General features: G+C 35.1%; 2 protein-coding genes across 3 annotated transcripts; one reads left to right on the top strand and one right to left on the bottom strand.

Moving 5' to 3' along the window:
- Nucleotides 1-12,913: 12,913 nt before the first annotated feature.
- LOC126715481 (uncharacterized) lies at nucleotides 12,914-17,368 on the top strand. The gene is made up of 4 exons (XM_050416091.1): nucleotides 12,914-13,242; nucleotides 14,863-14,906; nucleotides 15,145-15,442; nucleotides 16,661-17,368. The coding sequence occupies exons 1-4, from the start codon at nucleotides 13,191-13,193 to the stop codon at nucleotides 16,969-16,971; spliced, it is 705 nt and encodes a 234-aa protein (XP_050272048.1). The 5' UTR covers nucleotides 12,914-13,190; the 3' UTR covers nucleotides 16,972-17,368.
- Nucleotides 17,369-19,801: 2,433 nt separating this feature from the next.
- On the bottom strand, nucleotides 19,802-25,150 carry LOC126715480 (uncharacterized). Of its 2 annotated transcripts, XM_050416088.1 has the most exons (3): nucleotides 24,965-25,150; nucleotides 22,612-22,964; nucleotides 19,802-22,292 (listed from the first exon to the last, which is right to left on the bottom strand). In XM_050416088.1, exons 2-3 carry the CDS (start codon nucleotides 22,953-22,955, stop codon nucleotides 19,919-19,921), a joined length of 2,718 nt encoding a protein of 905 aa, XP_050272045.1. In that variant the 5' UTR covers nucleotides 22,956-22,964; nucleotides 24,965-25,150; the 3' UTR covers nucleotides 19,802-19,918. The 2 variants fall into 2 exon arrangements, with proteins under 2 accessions (XP_050272045.1, XP_050272046.1); XM_050416089.1 differs by lacking the exon at nucleotides 24,965-25,150 and having other exon boundaries at nucleotides 19,802-22,305; nucleotides 22,612-22,750.
- Nucleotides 25,151-25,731: the final 581 nt, after the last annotated feature.

Here is a 25,731-nt window from a genome sequence, read left to right as displayed (position 1 = left end):
GCCAAAATTTAAGAGGATGTATGTTAGGTTCAATACTCAGAAGGTAGGATTTTTAGGTGGATACAGGCCATTTATAGGTTTAGATGGTTGTCACATAAAGCACAGATTTGGTGGGCAAATCTTATCTGCCACTGCCAAGGATGCAAATGACAACATTTTTCCAATAGCCATGGCTGTTGTGGAACAAGAAATTAGGGAGTCTTGGATATGGTTTTTGGAAATTTTTGCTGATGATATAGGGAGGCCAGAGGAGTTTCAGTTGGTCTTCATTTCTGATAGGCAAAAGGTATGCAAGTTTTGTTTTGTTCAGTTACACTTGAATAGTTGACTTTGTTTGCTGAACTAACTTGTTTTGTTTGTTTGTTTGCTTATTTACAGGGGCTTATACCTGCAATAGAGACACTATTCCCTACCGTGGAGCATAGATACTGTGTGAAACACATCTACAACAATTTCAAAATTGATCACAAGGGATTGGAGCTAAAGGATGCATTGTGGAGGTGTGCTGCTGCCACAACAGTAAGGGAGTTTGAGAGATGCATGCAGTACATAAGGGATTTGGATGAAAAGGCATATGAGTATCTTGCAAACATTGCACCTGCACAGTGGACAAGGTCACACTTCACTCCTAGGGCCTTAACAGATTGTTTGGTAAATAATTTGAGTGAGTCTTTTAATGCAATGATATTGAAGTCTAGGGACAAGCCTATCTTGGCAATGTTGGAGTGGATTAGGGTTAGACTTATGACTAGGCTTTACACAAAAAGGGAAGGGATACAGAAGTATACTAGAAAGTTGTGTCCAAGCATACAAGATAAGTTGGAGAAAGTGAAGGTTGAAAGTAAGGCATTTAGTGCTACCCCAGCTAGTAGTTTCCTTTATGAGGTAGGCAGTCAGTATGAGAGGCATGTAGTTGATTTGGTGAAGAAGACATGTAGCTGTAGGTCTTGGGATTTAAATGGCATTCCCTGCAAACATGCCATAACAGCCATTTATACAAACATTGAGACACCAAAAGACTATACCCACCCATGCTACTTCAAAGAAACTTAAATGAAGATATACAAGGAGGTACTTCCTCCCATGCCTGGCCAGTCAGAATGGGCTGAGACTGAACAGCTTGCTCCCCTGGCACCTCACATATACAAACCACCAGGCAGACCACCCAAGCAAAGAAAGAGGGCTTCTGATGAGCCTAGGAACCCTTACAAAGCAAGTAGACTGAACAGACCTGTAAGATGTGGGAAATGCAAAAAGGAAGGGCATAATTCAAGAGGGTGCAAGGCTGGCATCACTGGGGAGACACCATGGCCGACGAGACAGAGACTTCAAAGAGAAAAAGCTGTAAGTAATTAGGATTTAAATGGCAAAAAAAAAAAAAAAAAACTTGTTTTTAAACTTACAATAAACGCTGTATTGAAACTGGGTTTTGTTGCAGGCAAGGGAAGGGGTGCCTGCACCTAGATCTGCACCTCAGCCTGCACCTCAGCCACCATCCCAGCAGCCTACCCAGACCTACAACATGATGTCTGCCACTCAACCTTCATCCTCACAGCAAGGAAATCAACCTAGGCCATCTCACAAGAGAGCAGGATGGTTCTCTTCCTCACAACCAGAGTTTCACACACTTAGGGAGACCTGGGATACCTTACCAAGTTCTTCACAGGTAATTTAGTCCTGGATGGTTGTGTAGCTTGGGATATTTTTTAACAAGTGGATCTATTTTTTATTTTGTAGCCTTCACATGCAAATGGGAGCACTGTTGGTGTGAGGACTAGAAGACAGCTTACTGCACAAAGGCCACCAAAAATGAATCCAGTGGGTGGAAAGAGGAAAAAGTAAAAGTAAGAAATGAATGAAGCTAGTGGGTACGCATGCCAGCATTGGGAGTAAAGCTAGTGGGAACATGTGGGCCTTTTTGTTTTTTTTTTTTTTTTGTGAAGACCACTGTTGGCCTTTTGTAATTATCAATTAGTGTAAAAAAACAATCACTGCTGGCCTTGGAATGTGCTTTTTTGTAATTAAGGTACAATACACTCCAGGTTGTTATATGGAAGTTGTGATATTACAGTTTGTATGGAACAATATTTGTCCAAACTAGATTATATGAAAGTTTATTTATTGCTACTACAAATTGTGTCCAAATATATTTTTCTAATAGAGTGTATGGAAGTTTTTATTGTGGAATGGTTGTTATGGTATGCACAGCCAAATTATATGGAAGTTTATTTATTGCTACTACAAATTGTGTCCAAGTATATTTTTCTAATATAGTGTATGGAAGTTTTTATTGTGGAATGGTTGTTATGGTATGCACAGCCAAATTATATGGAAGTTTATTTATTGCTACTACAAATTGTGTTCAAGTATATTTTTCTAATATAGTGTATGGAAGTTTTTATTGTGGAATGGTTGTTATGGTATGCACAGCCAAATTGATAATTGACCATTACTTCTTCCATTGAATGGTTGTTATGATATGCACAAAATACTCAATAATTGACCAATTCTTCATTCATTGACACATCAAAACATTACATCAGTAGGCTAGTACTATTACAATGCAAATTCATTAACACCATTGCCATAACTATCTCTACTAACCAATTAACTACTTCAGGGGCAACAATCTAGGTCTCTTCACTCCAGAGAACTCAATTGAGCCAAAACACAACAACATAACAATAACAAAAAAGATCCATGACAAAATGCATGCAGACTTCCACATTCTTTGCTTCTCTTCAGCAAGAATGGCTTTTTCCTTAGCTTTTGCATAGACAGCTCGAGCCTTTCTCTCCCTCTCCTTGGCTTTGGCTTCCTCTTCAAGAGCCTTTTCTGCCATTTGCCTAGCTTCTTCTGTCATTTCTAGAGCTGTCATTTCCTTCTCATTTGCAAGTTGGAGAGCAGTCTGAAGCCTATACATCTTCTCTAGAGCCAAAGGCGCAGTTTCATTCCCACGAGGACAGGTTGGGTTATCAATCCAAACAAAGAAATGACACTTAGGACCAACCTTATAACGGCTACAACCCAAGAACTTCCTCCCAAAATTGTACAAACTCAAACTTGTTCTCAAAACACAAGTCTGCTCATTGCACATATGTCCACATGAACCTGAGAAATTACCACTTGATGAAGACATATCAACATAACACGATTCCTGAGAAGTACAAATTTAGACTTTCACACAGTAAGTTCACACTTGAACAAAATCTGAAACCCTAAATCGAGAACAGACCCAAATGCAGATGAACAGCAGTCACACATACCTTGCCTAGGTTCGATGATGCAAAACAAGTGTTTTCTCCCTCTCCACACGCTCCAAACCACGAAGAACAAGCTGATCGCACCCCGGGTCTCTCTCTCGAAAAGTGTTTGAGTTTTGGGGGTTTTGATTCACGTTATATTCTGTTTTGGGGTTAAAAGGTGTTTTTGTAACGGCAGAGACCGAGGTGGGTTACGGAGAGTGACGGAAACACACCTCAAGTGGGTTAAGTGATACTTTTCAAACCACGGGTGGGCAAAGTGATTTTCGCCCAAACCACAGGTAGGTTATGTGTAATTATCCCATAAATATATTATGGTATTTTCTTGTTCCCCTATCATTGGATACTTGTTTAGGAAATAAATGGATTTTTTGGGGAAAAAAAAATGAAATTGAGAGGGGTTGGCTACAAAACTAGTGATAAATTGGTCACATCTAATTACGCTTCGTTTATTTTGAAATAAAATACTTTTCATAAAATGTTTTCCCATGTTTTTATGTAAAATGTGTTCAAACTTGTAAAATATTTTTCATTGGTGTAAAATCCTTTATAAAAAATTGTAAAACATTTTACTTATAAAAACTAGATAAAACATTTTAGAAAAAGATACAGTGGCTCCCCTTCACCCCATCTAGTGGTTAGGTCGCCGATTCGATAAGCTGGACAATTGATTCTGGCGGTCTAATCGCTAGAGACAACGTTTTGCGGCTCTGGTGGTGGTTGTTTGACCTCCGGTACCAACGACTTTGGTAATTTGCTTGAAAAGTTTTACATGTCACACGAAACACCTAAAAATATTTTACTTATAAAACAAATGAACCATAAATAAATGAGAAATGTTATGTCCACAATATTTTCATAACACTTTCACAACAAATCCAATGTGGCAGGTTGTTACTAGTGGGTGAGAAAGTAATTTCAGTGGTGGATTCAAATTAAAAACTTGTAACAACGTACCAACTAAGATTTGTTATGACAAAATTGTGAAAATGTTATGGATGTATCTGGGGGTGTACACGGTTCAGTGCGGTCGATTTTGGAGAGGTTTTTTGCACCGCGCCTATAAGGTGCGGTTTCACCCTATGCTTGGCCGCACCTCACTTTTGGAAAATAAAAACCGGTCTACACAAGGTGCGGTTAATATTAGCAACTGGGTGCTGTTCGTTTGGTTATATGGGCTGAACTTTTAAAAATTACTATTCTAAGTTTTGGGCTTTTGGGCCTTTAAAAAATAGCATTTTGAGCCCATTTTGACTTCTTTTGAACTGAGTCTTTCTTTATCAAGTTTCAACCACAACAAAACAAAATCTCAACCTGTCACAAGACTCACAACATTCCAAATCAAATACACAATTATAAAGTATCAAGTCTCAAGTCTCAACTATAATATGAATTAAATCTCAACCTGTCAAATTAAACATGTTTTTATTAAACACATTAACACATATTAATAAATCTAAACCTGTCACAACATTCCAAATCAAACACACAATTATAAAGTATCAAGTCTAAACCATAACAAGAGAATTCTAGTATGGCAACAACATTAACATTAATAGTTCTAGCATCATAGTAATAACATCAAATATAAGCAGTAGCACAGCCCCAGGGAGGAGGAGTAGTACAGCACTACAAAGTAGTCAAGTAGTGCTTGAGAAGCACTATACAAATATTCATAATGGATGTAGGACCAGAATATACAGTTGGTACACAACACAACTAAATATTTTTCACAAAAAATGAAGGTAGTCTAGTCTACTAAGACTAATAGTCTAATAATTTTCAAGTGTGTGTTTAGTGCTTGTATTGTCATGTGTGCATCTAGTAAACAAAAATAAAGGAGAGAGCAGCAACAGAAGCATCAAGCCAGCAACCAGCAGTAGCCCAAGCACCCAAACACTCTTAATTTGGTCATCTCCATGATTAAGTCAGCAAAATATCCACACAAAAATTTCTGCAATCAGCCAGTTAACAACTCCAACTCCAACTCCAAGTCATCATATACAAAAAACTCAATCCCTACAATGTCAATCCCCAAAAAATATTGATAAGTAGAAAGTAGAAAGTAGAAAGTAATACATGACTATTAACACCATTACAAACAGCAGCCAACAAACATAAGCAAATCACATAAAATTTTTAAGTTACCTAAGGTAGCTAAGTCCAAAAAACAACCCCACCTTCCAAATCAATCTAGAACAGAATTTGTACCCACAGTGGGTTTTGGTGCAAGCTCTAAAAGGAAAAAACAAAACAAAACAAATTGTATATAAATAATAATTCACAAATAAATAAATAAATAACAAATAAAATACAAGAGAATTTATAAATAACAAAAGCAGAAAAAATTAGAAAATTACATAAACACATTACCCGATTCAAGTTCATAGTTTTCCACTTCATTCATTGCCTCTCGTAGGTTAATTGGTTTAGTTGAATCCTTGGACCTTAACCAATTTTGTGTACAAATCAAAGCTTCAACAGTATTGGAAGACAATAAGCTACGAAAAGGATCCAAAACACGATCTCATGTGCTAAATGCAGATTCTAATGCAATAGTAGAGACGGGAATTGCCAAAACATTATGGGCAACTTGAGAAGGATCCTATATCTTGAAGAATTCACCCTCCACCAATCAAGAATATCAAAGCCTTTTATCTCCGAATCTACATGAGCTTCTAACAAGTATCAGTAATTTAGATTTGCATTCTGCACTATCCTCATCTGCTAAGTGATGTTTGTATATGTTATTGTACCTTTTCATCCTCTCTTCTGCACTACTAAAGCCACTTAGCATGGAGGACATGGCAGCAACATCACTACTACCAAACTCACTAGTTCTACTAGCACTAGCACCACATGGGGTCCCCGTTGCTCCATTATAGTGCTTGTACAATCTATTCAAAACTTCCCTAACTCTCAATCCTAACTCATCAATCTTTTCCTTGTCATACCATTGCTTAAACCAAAATTTCGTATATTTCAATTTATATTTAGGATCAACCACAACAGCCACAAACAACATCAGACTTATCCTATCAACACTTCCTCAATACTTATCATACTTCAATTTCATTGTTTGTGCCATACCATTTAACAAAGGATCACCCCTACCATTACACAATTGATTTAATTGGTCTTGAAGACTATCAAGGTCATGGAAATACACATTAGTAGTCACAAATAAAGAACCAAAAAATCTTAAAGTTGCCTCCAAGAAACTTTGTAAAAAGTCTTACATTTTCCCAATCTAAAAACCGAGGGGGGGCCACTAGATGGATCCTCAAAATAACGAAGGAAATGCCCATCATCTTCCTTCATCCTTTCAAATGCAGCCACAAAATTTTGTGCACTTTCTAACATTAGGTAAGTTGAATTTCACCTAGTAGACACATCAAGGCACAACAAACTTTGGCTTTGAATTTTTTCTTTTTTAACACATGCCTTAAACTTCTCAAATCTATTAGGAGAGGATTTCACATACCTCACTACATTACAAACTTTAACAATTGACTCATTAAGGTCCTTTAGCCCATCTTGCACAATTAAATTCAAAATATGGGTACAACAACACATATGAAGGAACTCACAACCCAAGAGGCTACCCACCATATCCTTTGTTTTCCTCCTAAGATAGTCTATGGCCACATCATTTGAGCTTGCATTATCAACAGTAATTGTAAAAATATGATCTATCCCTTGTTGAAGCAAACAAGACTCAGTCACCCTACCAATGGTCTGACTCTTATGATCAGGTACTAGGCAGAAATTCAAAATCATTTTATGATAAACCCAATCAACATCAGTATAAGTCAAACAAAGGTAATTAAGGTTTTGGATTAAAGTCCAAGCATCAATTGTCAAGCGCACTCTTTGACCAGCCATTAAAACCCTTCTCAAATTGTCCCTCTCTTTATAGGGGTACTTCTTACAACCATATTTTATATGGGACCACATGGCAAAGGTTCCATTTCTTTTTGGGTGACAATTATAATGTTTTTAACAATAGTTGCACTATAACTTAGGGTAAAGGGGGTTACAACCCTCTATTTTAGAGAAATGATCTCATTTCTTAGAAGGTTCTTTACCACCATTAATACTAGCTTGTTGAGTTTATGTTTGTGTTTGAGGGGGTGCAGCATTTGATGGTAGAATAGGAGAATGTGTATTTGGTTAATTAGCCTCAGTACATTGACTAGGAGTAGGCTCAATAGGAGGGGTAGAAGAGGAAGCACAAGCAACCATGATCTAATTACATCAATATAAATAACAATCATATATACATAGTAATTAAGGAAGCAACAACAAATAAATTAAGCAAGTGTGAGAGTGCTTTTTTTTTAGCACACAGGTCCAAGAATCCTGGGCCAAATAGTTATAGTTTGGTGGACTGGGCTTTGATTCACCGCAGCTAAAGGGCTGTTTAAGAACCAAGTGGTGCACAGGGCATGTTTCCTACGATACACATAAACTAGCAAATGAGAGTATTTGTATTGAACAACAATAAAAAACAACAAAAAGGAATGCAAAGTAATCAGGAAATACACAAAGCAATTGTTAGGGATCCTCAATTTAATAAGAAATACTTCATTAGTTTTTCTTTATTATGGTTACAATGTGCTCACTAAGACGTGATACAAAGTTCAAATAAGCTCAAAAATTACAAACTTAGATGGCTATCCAAGCCTCTAAGACTTGCAAAGTTTGAATCCTTTTGAATCTAAGTATGTGCTATAGTGGCTGTTTTTGGGATATTGGAAGATATTTTACTACTTTTTTTGAGTTTTTCGACAAAACTTTCTTAATGATTATGTTGTGATTTTCTATTGCTTTCTTACAAAAAAGTTCCCTCCCCCTTTTTGCTGGCTGCTTTCCCTCATTTTTATAGAGTTATTCTAGAGTCCCGGGAAACTATTGATTCCCCTATTTTGCTCCTTGGGTACCAGAGCCCGTTTTGTGCCCATCATCCAGAAGGTTGAGCCTTTCCTTGTTTCTCATATTTTTCTCCTTTTGATGTTGTTTCTTTGAAAGCCCATGGTTGACTTTCCATTCTGGGGTGCGCCCGTTCCTCAAAACTTCTTATGATTCAGTTTTTTGGTCGTCTTTCTTCTTTGTCATTTTTCCCAAGTGAGTAGAATCCATCTCTGCTGGTTCGAAGGTCTTTGCTGCTACTTCCCTTTTTATATGTTCTCATACTGGTTCCCCGAGGTACCGTTCACTTGCATAGTGAATGGTTACTCTAAGCTCCCTGCTCTTCTTGCTGCCCCTGGTGCTCGAGAAGGACATTTCTCCCCTTCGTTTCTTGTGTTTCTTTTGGCGTTTTCCTTTGAGCTGTCTTAATCCTATTTTAACTGGGTTACACGTCTCAGGGATCCCGAACCTTTGGCATCCTCTGGGGATCCCAACTCAACACTGGTCTTTCTTCAATTTTCTGGTCTGGGCCCTTTTTCCTTCTTTTCTTTAAGGCTTGTCCTTTCATGGCTTTTGGGCTTCAAGCCTTTTGGGCTTACCGCCTTTTCTTAGGTTCACTTTCTATGGCCCTTTGTAATTTTTTTGGGCCTGGGTGTTGTGATTTTTTTTTAGACCTCAACAACAAGCAACCTTTAAAAAAAAAAAAACACATTCATACACTAATTTTAATAATATATTAGTAAACAAAAACCATACAAGCAGCTTACTTAGTGCTAAAATCACAACAACAAGATAATCAACTAAAACTATAATAGCATGATATAATAAACTAAAATTACATCAGTATAATCAATTAATAGGAAGATCAACAAATAAATTTACAATCTTTGAACCCTAAAAACAAAATCAAACAGCAAATAACATGAGTGAACCTTAAAAAAAAAAAAAAAAAATTAAAGCAAAATCAAACACAAACATGAAATTTCGACACAACGTGGCGAATTGAAAACAAAATAAAAAATAACCCTTAAAACTAAATCAAACAACATAGAAAAAAAAAATCAAACATTAGTGAACTCAAAAAAAAAAATAGTATGAGAAAATATCTAGGAACTCTTTAAGCTTTTGAGATTTAGTCCTTTACTAGGCTGAAGTTGAATCTCTTAAATTACCCCTGAGATTACAAGAAAATAACCCCAAAAAAAATTAGAATCAACAAGAAACATTCATTGACCTCAAAATAAAACCAAAAAATTAGGGGTTAGGGTTACCAAAGACATAACTACATAGTAGCAATCTGGCAGAGCCACGGTAGAGAATGGAGATGAGAAGGAGACTGACTGACTTAAGGATTAGGAATTCCGTGTGTTGACACCTCATTTTGTAACCCACATTTAACCTCACCTAGAGGGTAAAATGGTCATTTTTCCTTGGAAATATGCATCTTGATTCTAGTCATTAGATCCTTAATCTCATTTCACCAAAATAATCTTGATGTTGTAACCATCAATTCGACTAGTTATAAGCTCTAATCGGACCACCAGATTGAAAGTTATCATCAAATCAAGTTTTAATGGCTGAGATGCACTATCACAAATTGAGTCCGACTATATGTGATTATGAACAATTGATTTCAATTGGTTATAAGTATAATCAATTTGAGATCAATGATGTGTCATAATTTGATTCATTAGAACTACATTTTATGATAGGGTTGCACACACCTAATTAACTAGATAGTTAAATATTAATCATTCAATGAGTAATTTGTGCAATTATCTTTTGAATATGTGATTGGAGCCTATTAATGTTAATTGGAAACTAATTTGGGACCTATTAATACTAATTGTGCTGAAGTTGTTTTCTAACAAATGACCTCTGCTCACAATTTCGTTGATATCTCTCAGTATATTTTGAATCTGTGAATGAGGTTAATTTTTCCATAAACTAATGCACTAAATTCCCCTAAAGGCTAAAATGAGGTTTATATTTCTGATTCTTTGTCAACCCTTATTAAATGGTTTTCCATTCATATTTCTTCAACTATTACTATATAAACCCCCCATCTCCTCCATTCCAAAGCACACAAAAACCCCTTCTCTTCTCCTCTCTTGAGTTTTAGGAAGTTGAGTAATCTTATCATATCTTGGTCTTTTTGAGACTTAAGGTATTGAGTGAGACTCACTCTTCCTCTCCTAACTCTTCTCTTCCTCCACCCTTAGGACCTCCCTCAAGAGTCTCCTCCTCCACCATATGGATCTTGCATGAAGTTATAATCTCTTTCCCTAATTATTTTTTGTGTTGCCATGATGAGAGTTTAAGGCCTCGTTTGAGAGAAGGGAATGGAAAGAAATGGAAATGAATAAAAAAAATATAATTTTAAAATATTCTTCTCTTCCCTTGTTTGGGAGTTTTAATGGAGAGAATGAAAAATTCATTCACTTATTTGGGAGTTTAAGTGGGAGGGAATAGAATGGGCAGGAGAGAACACTCATTCCTCTCTATTCCCTTAAAACCTCAAATTTTCATTCCCTTTGAAATTGTGAGGAATGGGAGGGAATGGAATTAGATTTAATGATTTTTTTACTGAAACTCCCAAAATACCCCTACATATTCAACTATTTATTTTAAAATGTGGGTCTAATAGTAATATTGTCATAAAATGATTTCATTTCATTCCCTCCATGTTACTTCCAAATAAGATTACTTACATTCAATTCCTTTATTTTAAAACATCCAATCAAGGTTACTTAATTCCATTCCATTCCATTTTTTTCCATTCATTTCCCTTACTTAAATACATTTCATTCCATTCCATTCATTTCCATTCCCTTATGATCATTCCATTTCATTTTATTTCATTCCCTTATGAACTCCCAAACAAAGCCTAAGACTAAAGCATGATAGTAGTCATTTAAATTCCCTTAAATATGTTTGAATGTTCTTAATTGTTCTTATATGTTCTTCACATGTTCTTAGTTGTTCATCACATGTTCATACATAACACTAATTTTAATCTTAAATTCACATCAAAAATATGAAAAACATGTTTGTTTAATAATTCTTTCAAATCTTTGAATCTAGGATATCACCATCCATACACATTCACTATAATTTATTTTTCAATCCAAATGAAATGCTTAATAAATGGAATTAGGATTTATCACATGCACACACAATGAATTCAACATACAAATTGATGGATAACATATTGGATAATGTGATATGAATGTTGACCACCATAGTCTAGAAGACCGGTTTCACTGGGCAAGGTGGGTGTCTAACATCTTCCCACCTTGTAACATAGCTTTCGAGTTTAGATCAAGGGTTAGTACATCGAATGCTTATTCATGTAATTTTTAATTTTTAGATTGTAACTAGGAAACAAAACCATATACTTTATCTTAGATTGTATCTAGGATCAAAGCCATGTAATTTCCTATAATCAATGTATATTCAATTTCAAATTAATAAAATGAGGAATTTTTTTAATTTTGGTTTTCTTATTTATCCAATAATTAAATAAGTGGCGACTCCATTGTAAAATCCTTAATCTAAATGGGTAAATATAACTAGTCGAACCTCTATTTTGAGAGGCAATAACACGACTCCACTCATTAACGTTGGTTTGGCCCAACACCTATAAAACGGACCGGGGGCGCGGTCTCTCACACTGTGAGACCTTGAGAGGAAAGTCTTTCTTTGTGAGAGAGTGAGACTGAGAATCAGAGATGAGTCTTGAGAGTGTGAGACTGAGAGCTTATGTTCTTAAAGAGTAGAAGGTTAGGTCATAGGTGGGATTAGGAGCCTAAGATTGAGAATTTGAGAGGGAAAAACTATTTTTTGTTCGGCAGGATTAGGGTATGGAAAAAAAATTATGTGGCTGAGAGCAAAAGATTAGAGAAAAATGGTTAGGTGGGAGCTTGAGAATCTGAGATTGAGAGGGAAACACTACTATTTGTTCAACAAGATTAGGGTTTGGAAGAAAAATTATGTGACTGAGAGCAAAAGAGAAGAGAAAAATGGTTAGGTGGGAGAATGACATTCTGAGATTGAGGGGGAAACATTAGACTTTGTTCGGTGGGATTAGGGTTTGGAAGAAAATGAAGGTGGCTGAGTGATTGAGTCTAAGAGCAAAAGTCCAAAAAGGAGAGAAGGAGACAACTTAGTCTCAAAGTCTCAAACAAGATGTGTGTGGTTGAGAGCAAACAAGAAAAAAAAAATCTTACACAATGACTTAAACAGTAACCAAATATAGCATCGTTTTTCTTTTCTTTTGAAAATGCAAGACAACTTAGACAAGACCTAACTGAGACTATATATATATATATATATATATATATTAAACATACTTGGGTAGGTTCGGTTCTCGGTGGTGTGCACATCTTGGCATTGATGGCCGCACCAATCCGACATCGGCACTAAAGATATGTTGCTGACCACCATATCGGAAACCTTCAGCGGAGTCCTGAGAGGAGAGATCAGACCAGTTTCAGTCGGTGCACACAAAAATGCATAATTTTGTACCATAACTAGCCACGTAGCGAATTATGAGTGGTAAAAGTGTGTCTTCATATGACCCGCCATCATACATCTATTAATCACAACTGCCACGTTTACTTGGTTCTGGTTGATGCATTAAAGAGATATTCAGGTACCCATTGACACGTGCTCCTATCCGCAAAGGGTCGGTTACTGTATGCTTCGCACGTTTTCTCTTCTTTTCTATCAGAACCTGCCCAAACAAGTACACACAGACAAACACACACACACTCTCTCTCTCTCTCTCTCTCTCAGAGACACAAAAACAAACACAAGCACATACACACGGTCTCTAATTTCTTGACCGTTCATCCACACGAAAACCTTGTCCTCTGACTACCAGAGAGAGAGAGAGAGAGCCCACAAACTTAAAAGCCCTTTAGAATTGTTGGTGTATTGTATCTCAGCCGCTAACTCTCTTGTTGTGCCAACTTTATCAGATATTTATTTATAGTAATTCTTCTTCTTCTTATCATGGGCAAGAGGAAGCGAATCCCTGATCACGCCAATACTCAACCTCCTTCCGGTACTTTTTTTTAAAAAAATAATTTTTATAAATTTACCACTTTATATGGGCTCTGTTTGGTTCTCGAGAAAATGCCACAAAAGTTGTTGAATTTTATCGAAGTTTTCCGTTTGATCGGGCAGAAATTTAGTCAATTTGAAGGGTTTTTTTTTTGGGGGGGCCCGGGGGTTTACGATCTACCTGCATTTTTTACTCAATATTTTAGCTTCTTTTTATAATCAAGGTCATATAGTTTGATGGGTTTTTTTTTTTTTTTTTCATTATTTTAGCTTCTTTTTATAATCAAGGTCATATAGTTTGATGGTTTTTTTTTTTTCTTTTAATTTTATGAATTTGTTTAATGGGTTTGTTTGTGTGTATATTTAATTTTATTTTTATGAGGCTATTTAATCTTTGATCAATGTTTGATTGATGGGGATTCTGTGTTTTTTTCTCTCTTCTTTTTTGGTTGGCTTCCTTGCTTGCTTTTGTGTAATCGATGTAAAATTAGAAGCTGTTAATTGAAGCACCATGTGTGTTAGATGAAAAACTATTTTCATTTATTCACTTTGCAATTAGCTTTGGATATTTTGTGGTATAGATTTGGAATTTAAATTTAGATCATTTGAGCTGGTTGAGATTGCTTCGGTTTGAGAAATTTTTCTTTTTGAAAAAAAATGAGGTTGAATTACTTGGGAGTCCATGTTGTTATCTCAAAGAATGTCTTTGATTTTCAAAATTTGTAAGAAAAAAAAATCTGTAGATGTTAATTTCAGCAAATGAGCTTTCTTTTGACTGCGACCAAACCTCCTTATACGCTTTAGTACATATTGGAACATAGCAATTGGGGACTGAAACTAGATAGATTCCAACATAATCTTGTTTTGTCCCTTGGCCATTCTCCTGTTACTTGTAAAGTTCTTTTCTTTTCTTTTCTTTTCTTTTCTTTGCTGTGCACTACTTTTTAGTTTCTCCCCAAGATTTGGAATGAAAGTTATCTGTATTTGCTTCTAACAGGAGCATCATAATCTATAATTAAGCTGTACAAACTTTAGGTGACTAGTTTGCGGTGATTTGGGGTTAATAAACTTGCCACCCACCAATGTTGATATTGCCCTTATTGGACCATTAAAGGAGTTTTGCCCTTGCAATAGGTTTCAGATTAGAATCCTAGTTTAGGGGTCTTCTCCATTTAGTCGCAATTGAGTCTCCTTGCATATCTTCCATATTGTAATTTATCTGATACACTTTTGTTGGTATTATGGAACTGGCCTTTTTGTGGCTTTAGTCAGTGGCATTTCCCTTCCCTATTGGCTAGTTGGTTGCCAATGCTTGCTGTGCATCTATTTTTGAGTGGTTCAGTATCTAAGTCTTTGGTCTTGTTATGTATTTGTTTCATGTGGTTAATAAGAATGTAGTCCAAGTGATATTTTAATTTAGTGGAGTCCCTGTCTTGATTTATAGGGATCGGTGGTCTATTTCAAGTAAAGGAAGAAGATTATAGCTCATGGATATGAGACTCTAATTTAGCTGGCATTTAGCTTTTTTTTTTTAATAAAAAAAAAATCTATACTACTTTTATTTTAGATATAATAAATGAAACACAAGTTATCATTAACCATCTGTGTGTAAATATTGCAGATACCATGCCGTGCTCCTCAGGGATGGAACTAATGTCAGAAGAGGTTAGTTTTGTATTCTACTTTTATTACTATAAGTACTATTTCCAAGTTTTAACCTTTTTACGTCATCTCCTTCCTCACTTATAATAATGGAGAGTGATTACTAAGCCAGTTTCACCTTTGATAAGGATTATGAGAGAGAGTATTCAATATTATTTAACAGCACTTCACATTTTCCCCTATATCATTCATGCATCTTATCAGCAGTCAAAGATACATAATGGTATGATTTTTTTGGCAGACACCTTTGCATGCAGTTGACTCTAGTGCACTAAACCCACTATCATCTGTTTTGGATCTAACGGATAGTTCTATGAAGCTACTGAATGCCCATCCTACTGCTGCACATCACCAGAATCTTGGCCGTTCAATATTTTTGAAACGTTCTCGTCACCACTACAGCCATCAGTACTCTCGGCGTAACTCAGCCAATCATGCCAATCCATCAACTTCTCGTGGCAAAGTTGCTTCTTTACGTGATGAGAGACTATCCTTCAAGTTGGCTACTCAATGCAACTCACAGATTGGACATCATTCAGGTGCTTTTTCTTTGTATTTTTTTGTTTAAATTCTGTTCAATTTTACTAATGATCCATTCCTTTTGACTTATAAAACAACGGGGTTCTATTTCTTTCAATGGAGATTCAAATCTCAAAAATAACTTCTTCTTTTTTTCTATTTGATGAGGTGTCCAGCTTTGTGATGATACTGAGTATGTAAATAATTTCACTTCTAAAAAATAATGAAGAGACCAGTTGATCTTTTGGAAAAACAAAAGAGAAATTCCTTTGTGATGGAATGGCTACTAACAGGGGTGGAACATTGAATTTTTTCTCAGACTGTATCATTGAAAACTGATCCCACTTCCCCTTCCCAAAACATACACACATTTGTGTATGCGATAAAACCCTGTAAATCTATATAACTAAATATTTAAAAAGTGTTTATTTTTGAAATAATGATACGTCTATACTATTAGAAAGGGTATTCTGAACTTTTGGCATCCTTTTGAGTTTTCAATACAACAACAACCAAGCCTTCGTCCCAAATTTTGGGGTTGGCTATGGATCCTCAATAGAGTGAAGGTCGGTCAGATCTATAGTGGAGCCATTCATAATAGAATGACTAAATTTTAAGCTAGCCTTCAGCCTACCATAAATTTCCTCATTTTTCTGGGCTTGGAACTGGCTGTGCGCACATCTAGCGTACACGTGTGTTTGACTTGTCAGAAAAGTATAATGTGGATTTGCTTGTAATGAAAAAACTTAATGCTTTTTAAGAAATGACTAAATTAAATTTTCAAGGAGGGTACTTGATTCGGTTTTTTTTTTTTTTTTTTGGGAGGAGGGGGGATCTTTTAACATTATAAGTTTTAAATTTCCTCATTTCGACACCTATCTTATGTTTCCATGTATCCGTTTTAACATTCTCATTTCAACTATAGTCATTTTATAACTATGTTGCTTCTTAACAACCCAATATTCAATATCATAGAGCAGACTTTATAAAAATTTAAAATTTCAGATAGCTAATTATGGTTATATAAAGAATTATAGTAATTTTAATTATGGTTATATAAAGAATTAATAATATTTTCAAATTTTTTTGGGGCCATCCCTTCCACCCTGATTACATGAAAACAAATTTTGGTGAACAAGATTATTTTAGTCATTATTGATTATTCTGCTGCCTAAGATTTTCGGTATAATCATTCTCACTTGTTCTCAAACTAACTCCATACTGCACCATTTTTCCAGAGTTCAGGGAAAATATGTTTTGCAGGCCAGAAAGAATTAGGTCCGGTTCCATGGTAATGGATGCAATATCATCAGATGTAGTGAAGATGGAGTGTGGGACATGCCAGAAGCAATTGAGACGGAAACCTTATTTTCTTGGGAGTACACTGTCTTCTGGTGAACTCTCTGTTGTGGCAGTTTTAGTGTGTGGTCATGTTTATCATGCAGAATGCTTGGAGCAAAGAACATGTCTTGAAGATAAACGTGACCCTCCCTGCCCTATGTGTCTGAACTTGATCTCCAACGATGATGAAACGAGAGGACAGAAGTAATTGTAGAGTATTTTTCAACTTCGCACTAATGATACATATTATCTAGAAGAGACGGGGCGGACTTAGATCAGTAGACAGAAAGCTTAGATGGGAATGCAGGCAGCAGTTGTATGAACAACAGGCTGTTTGACAGGCAGGAATCTGGCCTTACATTCTATTGCAACTATGATAATCTATAAGTGTTGAAGTGCTATTGTATTTCATTAACTAGTAGCCATTTGCAAGTTTTTCAATAGGCAAATCATAGTAACCAGCTTATGTTGTTTTTCTTGAATGATAAAGATGCTGGTTCATGTAATATGTTTTCGGCACCATAAGTAATAATAGTTCTCAAAAAATCTGTATTGTATTACCCTTTTTTTTTGGGGTTAAATAATATTTGCAGCTTGCTATACTATGTTCTATATTTCTATGTGAAAAGGACACGTAAACACATGATTGATGTCTGGGTCGGCACCAGATGTGTCAAATGTTGCATCCTCGAAATTATTGTGCTGTGACACGCTTGTGTGTGGTGGTCCATGACAATATATATGTGGGGCATCTTGGTAGCAGGCAGAAATATCTATCTATATATATATATATATTATAACGATGTGATATTGAGCATTATCATTTATCATGTAAAAGTGATATTTCAATCACAATTGATCATCTGAGGAAAAATTGTGCTCAGTCGGCAGGTATCGAGTTGGCCTTTATTTTATTTTATTCTATTTTTTATTTCTTTTTGAGGCTCAGTCATATCTTAAATGATGGCGGCTTATGATTATGATTATGATTTTGATGTGAAGGTCGGAGGTTGTGGTGGATTTTATGAGGCCACGAGGGTCGTGATTGACTTTGGGTTTTTGGGTGATTGACTTTGGGTTTTTGGGTGTAACTTTTGGTGTTGGGGCTTTTGTGTTAGGTATCGGATGATCTATGAGTGGTTATGGGCCGAAGGGGTGAAGGACCATTTATGGGATTTGGGAGTTTCGGGTTTTATTGGTATGTTGCCATGGTAGTGAAAAAAATGCTTGAAAATTATGTGATTTCTCTAGGCTTTTAAAATTTATAAAAATTATTTATTTATTTATTTTTAAATCAAGATTGCTATTTTTACAAATTTTTTCCATTCAGCTTATTTTAGTTAATTATTAATTCTCTTATATAAGTAGTGAAAATATGCTTGAAAATTATGTAATTTCCCTATTGTGTATATATATCATCAAGATTGCTCATTTTTAAAAATTGGTTCTATTTATTATATTTTAGTTAATTATTAAATTGATTTTGATGTCATCACAGATTGAATTTTGGTTGCATCCCAGTTCAACCTTAAAACCATCCTCACCGCTCTCCAATTCTTTGAACAGTTCAATTTTTAAAATCTTGATCAAGTGTCATGTTATTACAATTTGGTCTCCAATTGAACCTCGGTCCGATCTTAAAACCTTACCTTTAGCTCCTTTGTTTTTCTTGTCTAAGAATGGTCCAGTTTTTATTAGCTTGATGAAGTGTAGTGTAGGAGTGGTTTTTTTTTTTTTGGGGAGAGAGAGAGAGAGAGAAAGAAAGATAAGTAAAGCAAGGTGTTAGTTGATTGACTGGATCCCAAGGAGGAAGTAGTCTAGTCCCAGAATTTGGCAACCCAACCCAAATACTAAAGGATTTATTTAGCATTTGACTCGTTAATTGCCAAAGGCCCAAAGGAATTCACTTCATATGGAAATGGAAACGTAGCTCCATAAATTCACTTTTTGAGAGTTGAGACATAAGTTTACTCCAAAAAGTTTGGAGACACATTCTTGCACACTTTGTCACAACTAGTATGTGTATCTAATGACAATTAGATTAATTTTCATGAATACTAGTAGTGGTCTCATGTATAAGTAATGTAATCCGATCACAAGTTGACAAATGTACAAATTGTAACAAAGTGCTTGGCAAAGTGTCTCTACAACTCAATTGATTCAAGTTGGATTGTGTAACTTGACTAAAATAAAAAATTGAAATTAAAGGTTAATAACCTGTAATCTATATATATAAAATAATAGATGAAACTGAGAGAAACTCAAATTAGAATTTCAAATAAGAGTTCTAATTTTGCGCCATGTGTCCTAAATTATTTATTCTTAAAGAGTTTTATTTCTTAATTTTAGAATCAAATGTGGGACTACATCACAAATATTCATTCAGATAAGTTATTGAGTATAAAAACCAAAGAGTCTAGAATAAATGAATCATAAAAAAATAAAAAAAAATGTTTCACAATAATTTTAAAAAAAAAAAAAAACATGGACAACTTACATTTTATACCTAATAATATCCTTACAAATTTTTTTAAAGAGTTAACAAAATATAAAAATGACTATCAATAGTATTAACTTATATATATAAGAATTATATTAACATCTTATTGTATATCTTTAAGTGTATCCATGCATATACATAGTAGAACAAGCTAGCATGCATAATACTTAAAAGATTGCAATATGTTCTTTTTTATTAACTCGAATCAAATGGATAAAATAGATTCACAAAACATGCAGGGCCGAGAGGCCGACATTCCAAACGAGTATGGTATGGGACTTAAGTATCTCTATAGCTTTCCTGCCTTGAAAAAAGTCAAATTTTGATAGCATGTTCCAGTGACAATGCAATCCGTGGACACACTAGAAGTATAATCAATATTAAAGAAATTCATCATCCTTCTCATAAATTATTGATTAGAATCAAAATCCAAAATAGGTGTAAGTTGATCATTTTCCCTAAATATACCACAAAGACACTACTTGACTAGTCAAAAAAAAAAAAAATTCAGCAAATGGGTTTTGGAAAAGGGCAAAACTAAGAACATAAGAAACTATCGTTAATCAAACAGACTGGCTTGAGACAATGTTAGAAAACAGTAATGACATTATTACCAATGTACAGTGTCATACCTACTAAAGGAAGTACACAAGAACTATAAGTCTGCCTTGCATGTAGATTTATTATGCCCCAGTTCCTTGCATCTAGTGCAAGAAACTGGCCTTTTGTTGGACTCTCCCTCAGGTTTGGTACTGGTAGGCTCTCTATGTTGGCTTGGCGGCCGGGAGGTGCAAGGAGGAAGTACTTGCGGAGAATCTAAGGCAGTTTTTCCATCACTCAAAGGCTTGGGAATAGCAGATACAGGGTTTATGGATTCAGAATAAGTTAGACGGAAGCTATCAGCTGTGAAGTACCCTGAACAATAATCATACACATTCCTACCTGTAGAATTAAAGACAGCAATAGCATGGTGGCAAGGTAGCCCAGTTGCTTTCCATCCTAGACAACTACACTCCCATTTATCAATATCCACAACATTAATTAAATCATCGTGAACCTCAAATAGGGTATCAGATGAGATTAAGACTTTAAGGCCATTTGCTTTAGGAGTTTTTTCATGTAATTTTTCCTCCTTGGATGGAGTAAGTTTTGTAGACCACCTACTTGCTTCAATTTGACGAGTATGAAGCAACTCCATCATCTTACTCCTTAGCACTTCTATCTTCTGTATTATGGGTAACTCCCGCACTTCATCTATCCAGTTGGTAAATAACTCAGCAACATTTACTGTAATATGATTATAGCGCTCACCTTTAAATACTGCATTCGTCCAATATTCTGGCTCAATTTGCATGACCCAATCATATGCTTTTGAAGAAACCCGTTTAATTTGCTCAGTACACATTCTAAAACCATCAAGTCGGACTGCTTGGGCAGCAGCAACGAAAGTGCCAGGCAAAGAACCCCTTCCATCTCCATGAAATGGGCCTTTCAAGTTTTTCTTGAAGTTTTCCATAAGGTGGTAAATTGAGTAACCATAACCAGCATCGTGAAATACTGCAAGTACTACCTTCTTTAAACCCTTCTCTCTGTCAGAGACAAAAGTTATGGATCGTGAAGTTGATATTGCAGATCTCAACTGCTCCAAAAACCACTGCCAATTATCATCATTTTCAGAATCTACTATAGCAAATGCAACAGGGAAAATACCATCATCCCCATCCAATGCAGTAGCTGTCAACAGAATCTCATGGTACTTTGATTTTAAAGATGTAGTGTCAAGGAAAAGAAGGGGGCGACAACCATTCTCAAAACCATATATTGAGGCATGAAATGATATAAAAAGACGCTGAAATCTTTTATCTTCAGCAGTGCAAAGCTTAACAAAACTACCAGCATTTGCCTCCACCATCTTCTCACAAAGCTCAGGCAACTGATTATATGCCTCTTTATACGAACCCAGAAGTTGCTCCCTGGCATCCTCAATTCCGCGCCATACTTGAGTATAATTCAGCTCAATTCCAAAGTCCTTAAGAATGCTGTTAGCGATTTCCTTTGGTTTGTGATGTGGGTTATCTCGTAATTTTTCCTTAATGATACTCACCAACCAATTCTTTGATGGATGAGCTGACTTCCAAGACTCCCCTCCACATGTATGTGATTTATTCATCTTTTTTATCCTGAATGATTGTGAAGATGAGTCCCAGGATGCATGAATCCTCCAAGAACAGCCTTGTGCTGCACATATGCCACTTGCACGATTAGTATCATTCTTCTTCAACCTGTACATAAAACGATGCGCAATAGCATATTTCTGCAGTGCATCACGAAATTCCTTCACACCTTTGAACTCCTGACCTACACCAACAATACCAGCTTTCCAAGATTCAACTAGTTTGTCTGGTGGAACATCATTTGAACTAGCAAGAAAAAGTGAACTGTTGGAATCATCTTCACAGGGTACTATATCTCCTTGTTGCTTCAAATCATCAGCTACTACTGCAATGCTGAGATTTTGGATATTCTTTTTTCTAGAGGTAATTTTCCTTTTTTCCTCAACATAGTCAGTGACAGCGACAATGGCAGGACCATTTGCACCAATTTTCCAGGATGCAGTTCGCCTGCGTTTCTTAACAGTATCAGCAGGTGTAGAGCACATGTCAATTATGGTTGGGTCATGGGCAGTTGCATCAGTGGCAACAGCAACGGAACCAGAAGGACTAGAATTAGCAGCATCCAGATTCTCAGTGGCAGTATAGGCAGAAGAAAGGTTTGAATTAATGATCGCTCCAGTAGGACTTTTGGCAGTTGCTTTGACAGATCTAACAGAATCAGCAGGTGTTCCTCCAGGAAGAGGGACTGCAGCAAGTGGGGTGATAGCTTCAGGACTCGTGGAGGAATTAGCATTACTGGGTACTGCAGTTGTATATGTTGCAACAGGGGTAGCAGTAGCAGCATGACATGCAGCTGCGGAGGTAGTACAGGCAGCAATAGGGGTTACAGTTTCAGCAAGTTTTATCCCACATGCTCTGCAAGGGATGACTAATGTGATTCAATGCAAGCAAAACTTGCAAATTTACCTCAATGACCAACCTATTATCAGTTACTATTCACCATATAAAGTACAGGAAGTCATTGCCATCATTTTATTAAAAAGCAACAGGATTTTAGTATTCTCCAGAACTAGTTGGGCAGAGATTATAAAACAAAGAGTCAAAATTTGATCTTTCACTATAATAATTCAAAAAGAAAGAAACGTAGAGCAACCCTGCTTGTACAAACAGGAGAGAACAAACAAAGCAGAATATATGGAAAAAAAGAGAGGGGTGGGGAGAAAGAAAGAAGTACCTGTTACCATTGTTCAAGGCTTCACGATCAAAACCTGTTCTCCCCATGGCAAAAACATCAGCAGTTACTGAACTCCCATGAAAGTCATACATCCTTTTGAGGTCTTTGTCATTAGATAAAGTGATTAGAGTTTGCTTGTTTCCAGGGAGAAAATACTTGATGGATAGGGATTTATATTCCAAATTCCACATTTCAGCTAATTTTAATTTCAGATCATCAAATAAGGTTTCACGATTGATATCTACAGCGTGTGCTTCTCCTCCAGTATATGACATTGATCCATCCTCATTTGTGACAAACTCACCACCAGATTGGCAAATTAATATAAGCTTTCCCCTTGCCATTGCAATGAACTTCAGTTTTAAAAAGAAAAAGAAAAAAATAAGTTAAAAACTTGTCTTTATAGTGCTTGGTGATGGTAATAATGACCATGTATATAAAGGCCCATCATGCATATAAACACTGGTGGTTATAAAATGCATCAATAAGTTTTTGTTTGCAAGAATGTTCCAACGAAATTGAATTTGTTCATTTTGTCTAGAAAATTTATAAATTCATAAGTTGACTGAAATATGAACGCATGACCAAACTGTCCAGAATATTCATTCATTATTACTTATAATGCTCTTTTTAGACAAGTGTATAGAAGGGGGAAAAAAAAGAGTTAACTTTAAATTCATAGAACAAAATACATTTTAATTTTTTTTATTAAGTAAAATACATTTCAATTTATAATAAAACAGAATGGATAATGGAATAATCCACTTTCTATGGGACATCCAAAATCCAGATAGGTAATGGTTTATTGGAAGTGTATAGGCTATTGAATTGATGAAACTGCCACAGAATGCAAATAATTATATAAACAGTTCTCCACATAAAACAACAACATTAATAACCTTAACACTGATATATCAGGATCTATTACATGAAAGCAGACCAACGAACTCTTAGCTCAAATGGCATTTCCTTCTCCCATGAGAATGAATGAAGGGTGAGGTCATGGGTTCATAATACACTAGGTGCATGGGTAACTTACCAATAAAAATATAAATGAGTGAAAGCATCGGCCAATTGGTAATAGAGTCATAATTATTTTCAATTGACAAAAAATCTGTCAAACCAACTAAATGGTAATGACGGGCACAGCAAATTACCGTATATCTAGAATCAAGACACCAGCCCAATGTAAGAGGAAAACTAATTAACCAAACACATCATTACAACAGCCAAATTAATCATTAAAATGGATTTTAGAAGGGCAAGGAGAAATTCAATGACGACTGGGTAATATTTGACACTCAAATTACTCTTTTTTTCTTTTATCTTTTATCTTCTTCTTTTTTTTTTTTATATATATAACACTCAAATTATGTATTATGAAGATGTTTTGTAAATATGTAGTGAGAGGCCAAATGTAATTTCACACTGTGGACAAATTTTCCATTAAACAACATCTACATAATCCAGTATTTCAGTGATCAAAGTAAACTACCAAATATCATTGAGACCATTTTCCTACTTCCTAGACATTTATGTTTGTTAATCTTAAGTAAAGCACAATATAAAGGTAAACAAGATTAGAACATTTTTTTTATGGCTTGACACCTTAACAGTTAACATGCTAACATCATACTATGCAATGCACTGAGGGGTATACACGGGCAAACTACACTAAATTCTTATAATTTACTTTCCTCACTACAAGTCATCAGAAAAAATATCATGTTAAAATTGAAAAGCATGATAAGCATCCCTTTTGTCTTTTTGGGGAAGGTTACACATAAAAAATGTGAAACCCAATTCAGTTTATCATCTAATAACCCAATCAAATGCAATACCATCACAAACACTGCCAACCAAACAAACTCAGATTGCATAGCCCCATTTCCAAAACACTGCACCACCAATCCAAAGCACAAACACATCATGTTACAGTACTAAAGTTACAACAAAACCCCATGTCTTTTTATCACTCTAAATCATATCCATGTCAAAATTATGATAAAAAAGTAACTGGGTAACCTTAATTTTCATAGGTGATTAACTTAAATGTTAAATCAGCTCAGCAACAAAGCACCAATCCAAAGGCTATATGATTATCCAACCAGCAATCAAAGAAAGACCCTTTTTTTTCAAAAACCCATGAATTTTTAGTCCATCAAATTCATGATATTGAATTACAGAACAGAACCACATTATAATATTTTTGAAAAATGGATTAAACCCATGAAGAAGAATATCATTACAGGTAATTAATAATTAAACAAAAAATAATAAAAATACAAGTAAAATATTGGGAAATATACATTAATATTAAATTAAAATCCTAATTTAAGAGAAGAAGAAATACCAGAAATGGTGTTGCAGGGACTTTGAGGTTGATGGAAACCCTAGAATTTGGGGCTTTTCGGAAATTAGAGAAAAAGAGTGAAAAGGTACGAGAATCGAAGGGCAAGGGTGTGTTGGAAAAGTAAGTGTAAAAGATGGGGCTAGTGTTGGAACAGAAATTTGATTTTAGGGGCTCTTTTGGAATTTAAAGGAAATAGGATAAACCTTAGAAGAGAGAGATATAAACTATAGATGGATGGGAATACAGGTTTTACTTTTACTAGTCAATAATGCAAGAGAAAATAAAATATGATTTATGAGTAATGAGAGTACTACACCTTTTACTACACACTTTTATTCATAATTACCTTATATGGCTGACTATGATGATTATCTATTACTTTTATATATATGTACTATTTTTTTCTATTAATTATAATTTATCATATTAAAATTATAACACAAAAACTAATTAAAGGTCTGTGTATTGCACGATTTTATGAAAAAAAAAAATTTATAGAATATATGTAAAAATAATTATTATATTTTAATAATTATTATAATAAAATAAATAATTCTTATTAGTTGTGTTATAATATTATTTTTAGTTACATGTATCAAACTATTTCATATGAATTTTGCATTTAATGAATCTACATATGATTACAAACCTTTCTTAGGATATGCTTGGAATCTTTTATGACAAACCTTAAAAAAAAAAAAAAAAAAAAAAAAAAAAAAAAAAAAAAAAAATCAAGAAGAAAATTAAATTGAATTAAATAGAACCAC

Source organism: Quercus robur, chromosome 2 (genome assembly GCF_932294415.1).
Source record: "Quercus robur chromosome 2, dhQueRobu3.1, whole genome shotgun sequence".
In the NCBI taxonomy this organism is placed as follows: Eukaryota; Viridiplantae; Streptophyta; class Magnoliopsida; order Fagales; family Fagaceae; genus Quercus; species Quercus robur.
This window is presented reverse-complemented; position numbering and strand designations above follow the sequence as displayed.

Bases quoted from the DNA above. Each gene is read 5' to 3' on its own strand.
- LOC126715480 (XM_050416088.1), bottom strand. From the start codon at position 22,955: ATGGCAAGGGGAAAGCTTATATTAATTTGCCAATCTGGTGGTGAGTTT. The intron at 22,293-22,611 runs GTACTTCTTTCT...CATCCCTTGCAG, and splicing joins GCCTTGAACAATGGTAACAG to AGCATGTGGGATAAAACTTG.
- LOC126715481 (XM_050416091.1), top strand. From the start codon at position 13,191: ATGGGCAAGAGGAAGCGAATCCCTGATCACGCCAATACTCAACCTCCT. The intron at 13,243-14,862 runs GTACTTTTTTTT...TAAATATTGCAG, and splicing joins CAATACTCAACCTCCTTCCG to ATACCATGCCGTGCTCCTCA. The intron at 14,907-15,144 runs GTTAGTTTTGTA...TTTTTTTGGCAG, and splicing joins TGGAACTAATGTCAGAAGAG to ACACCTTTGCATGCAGTTGA.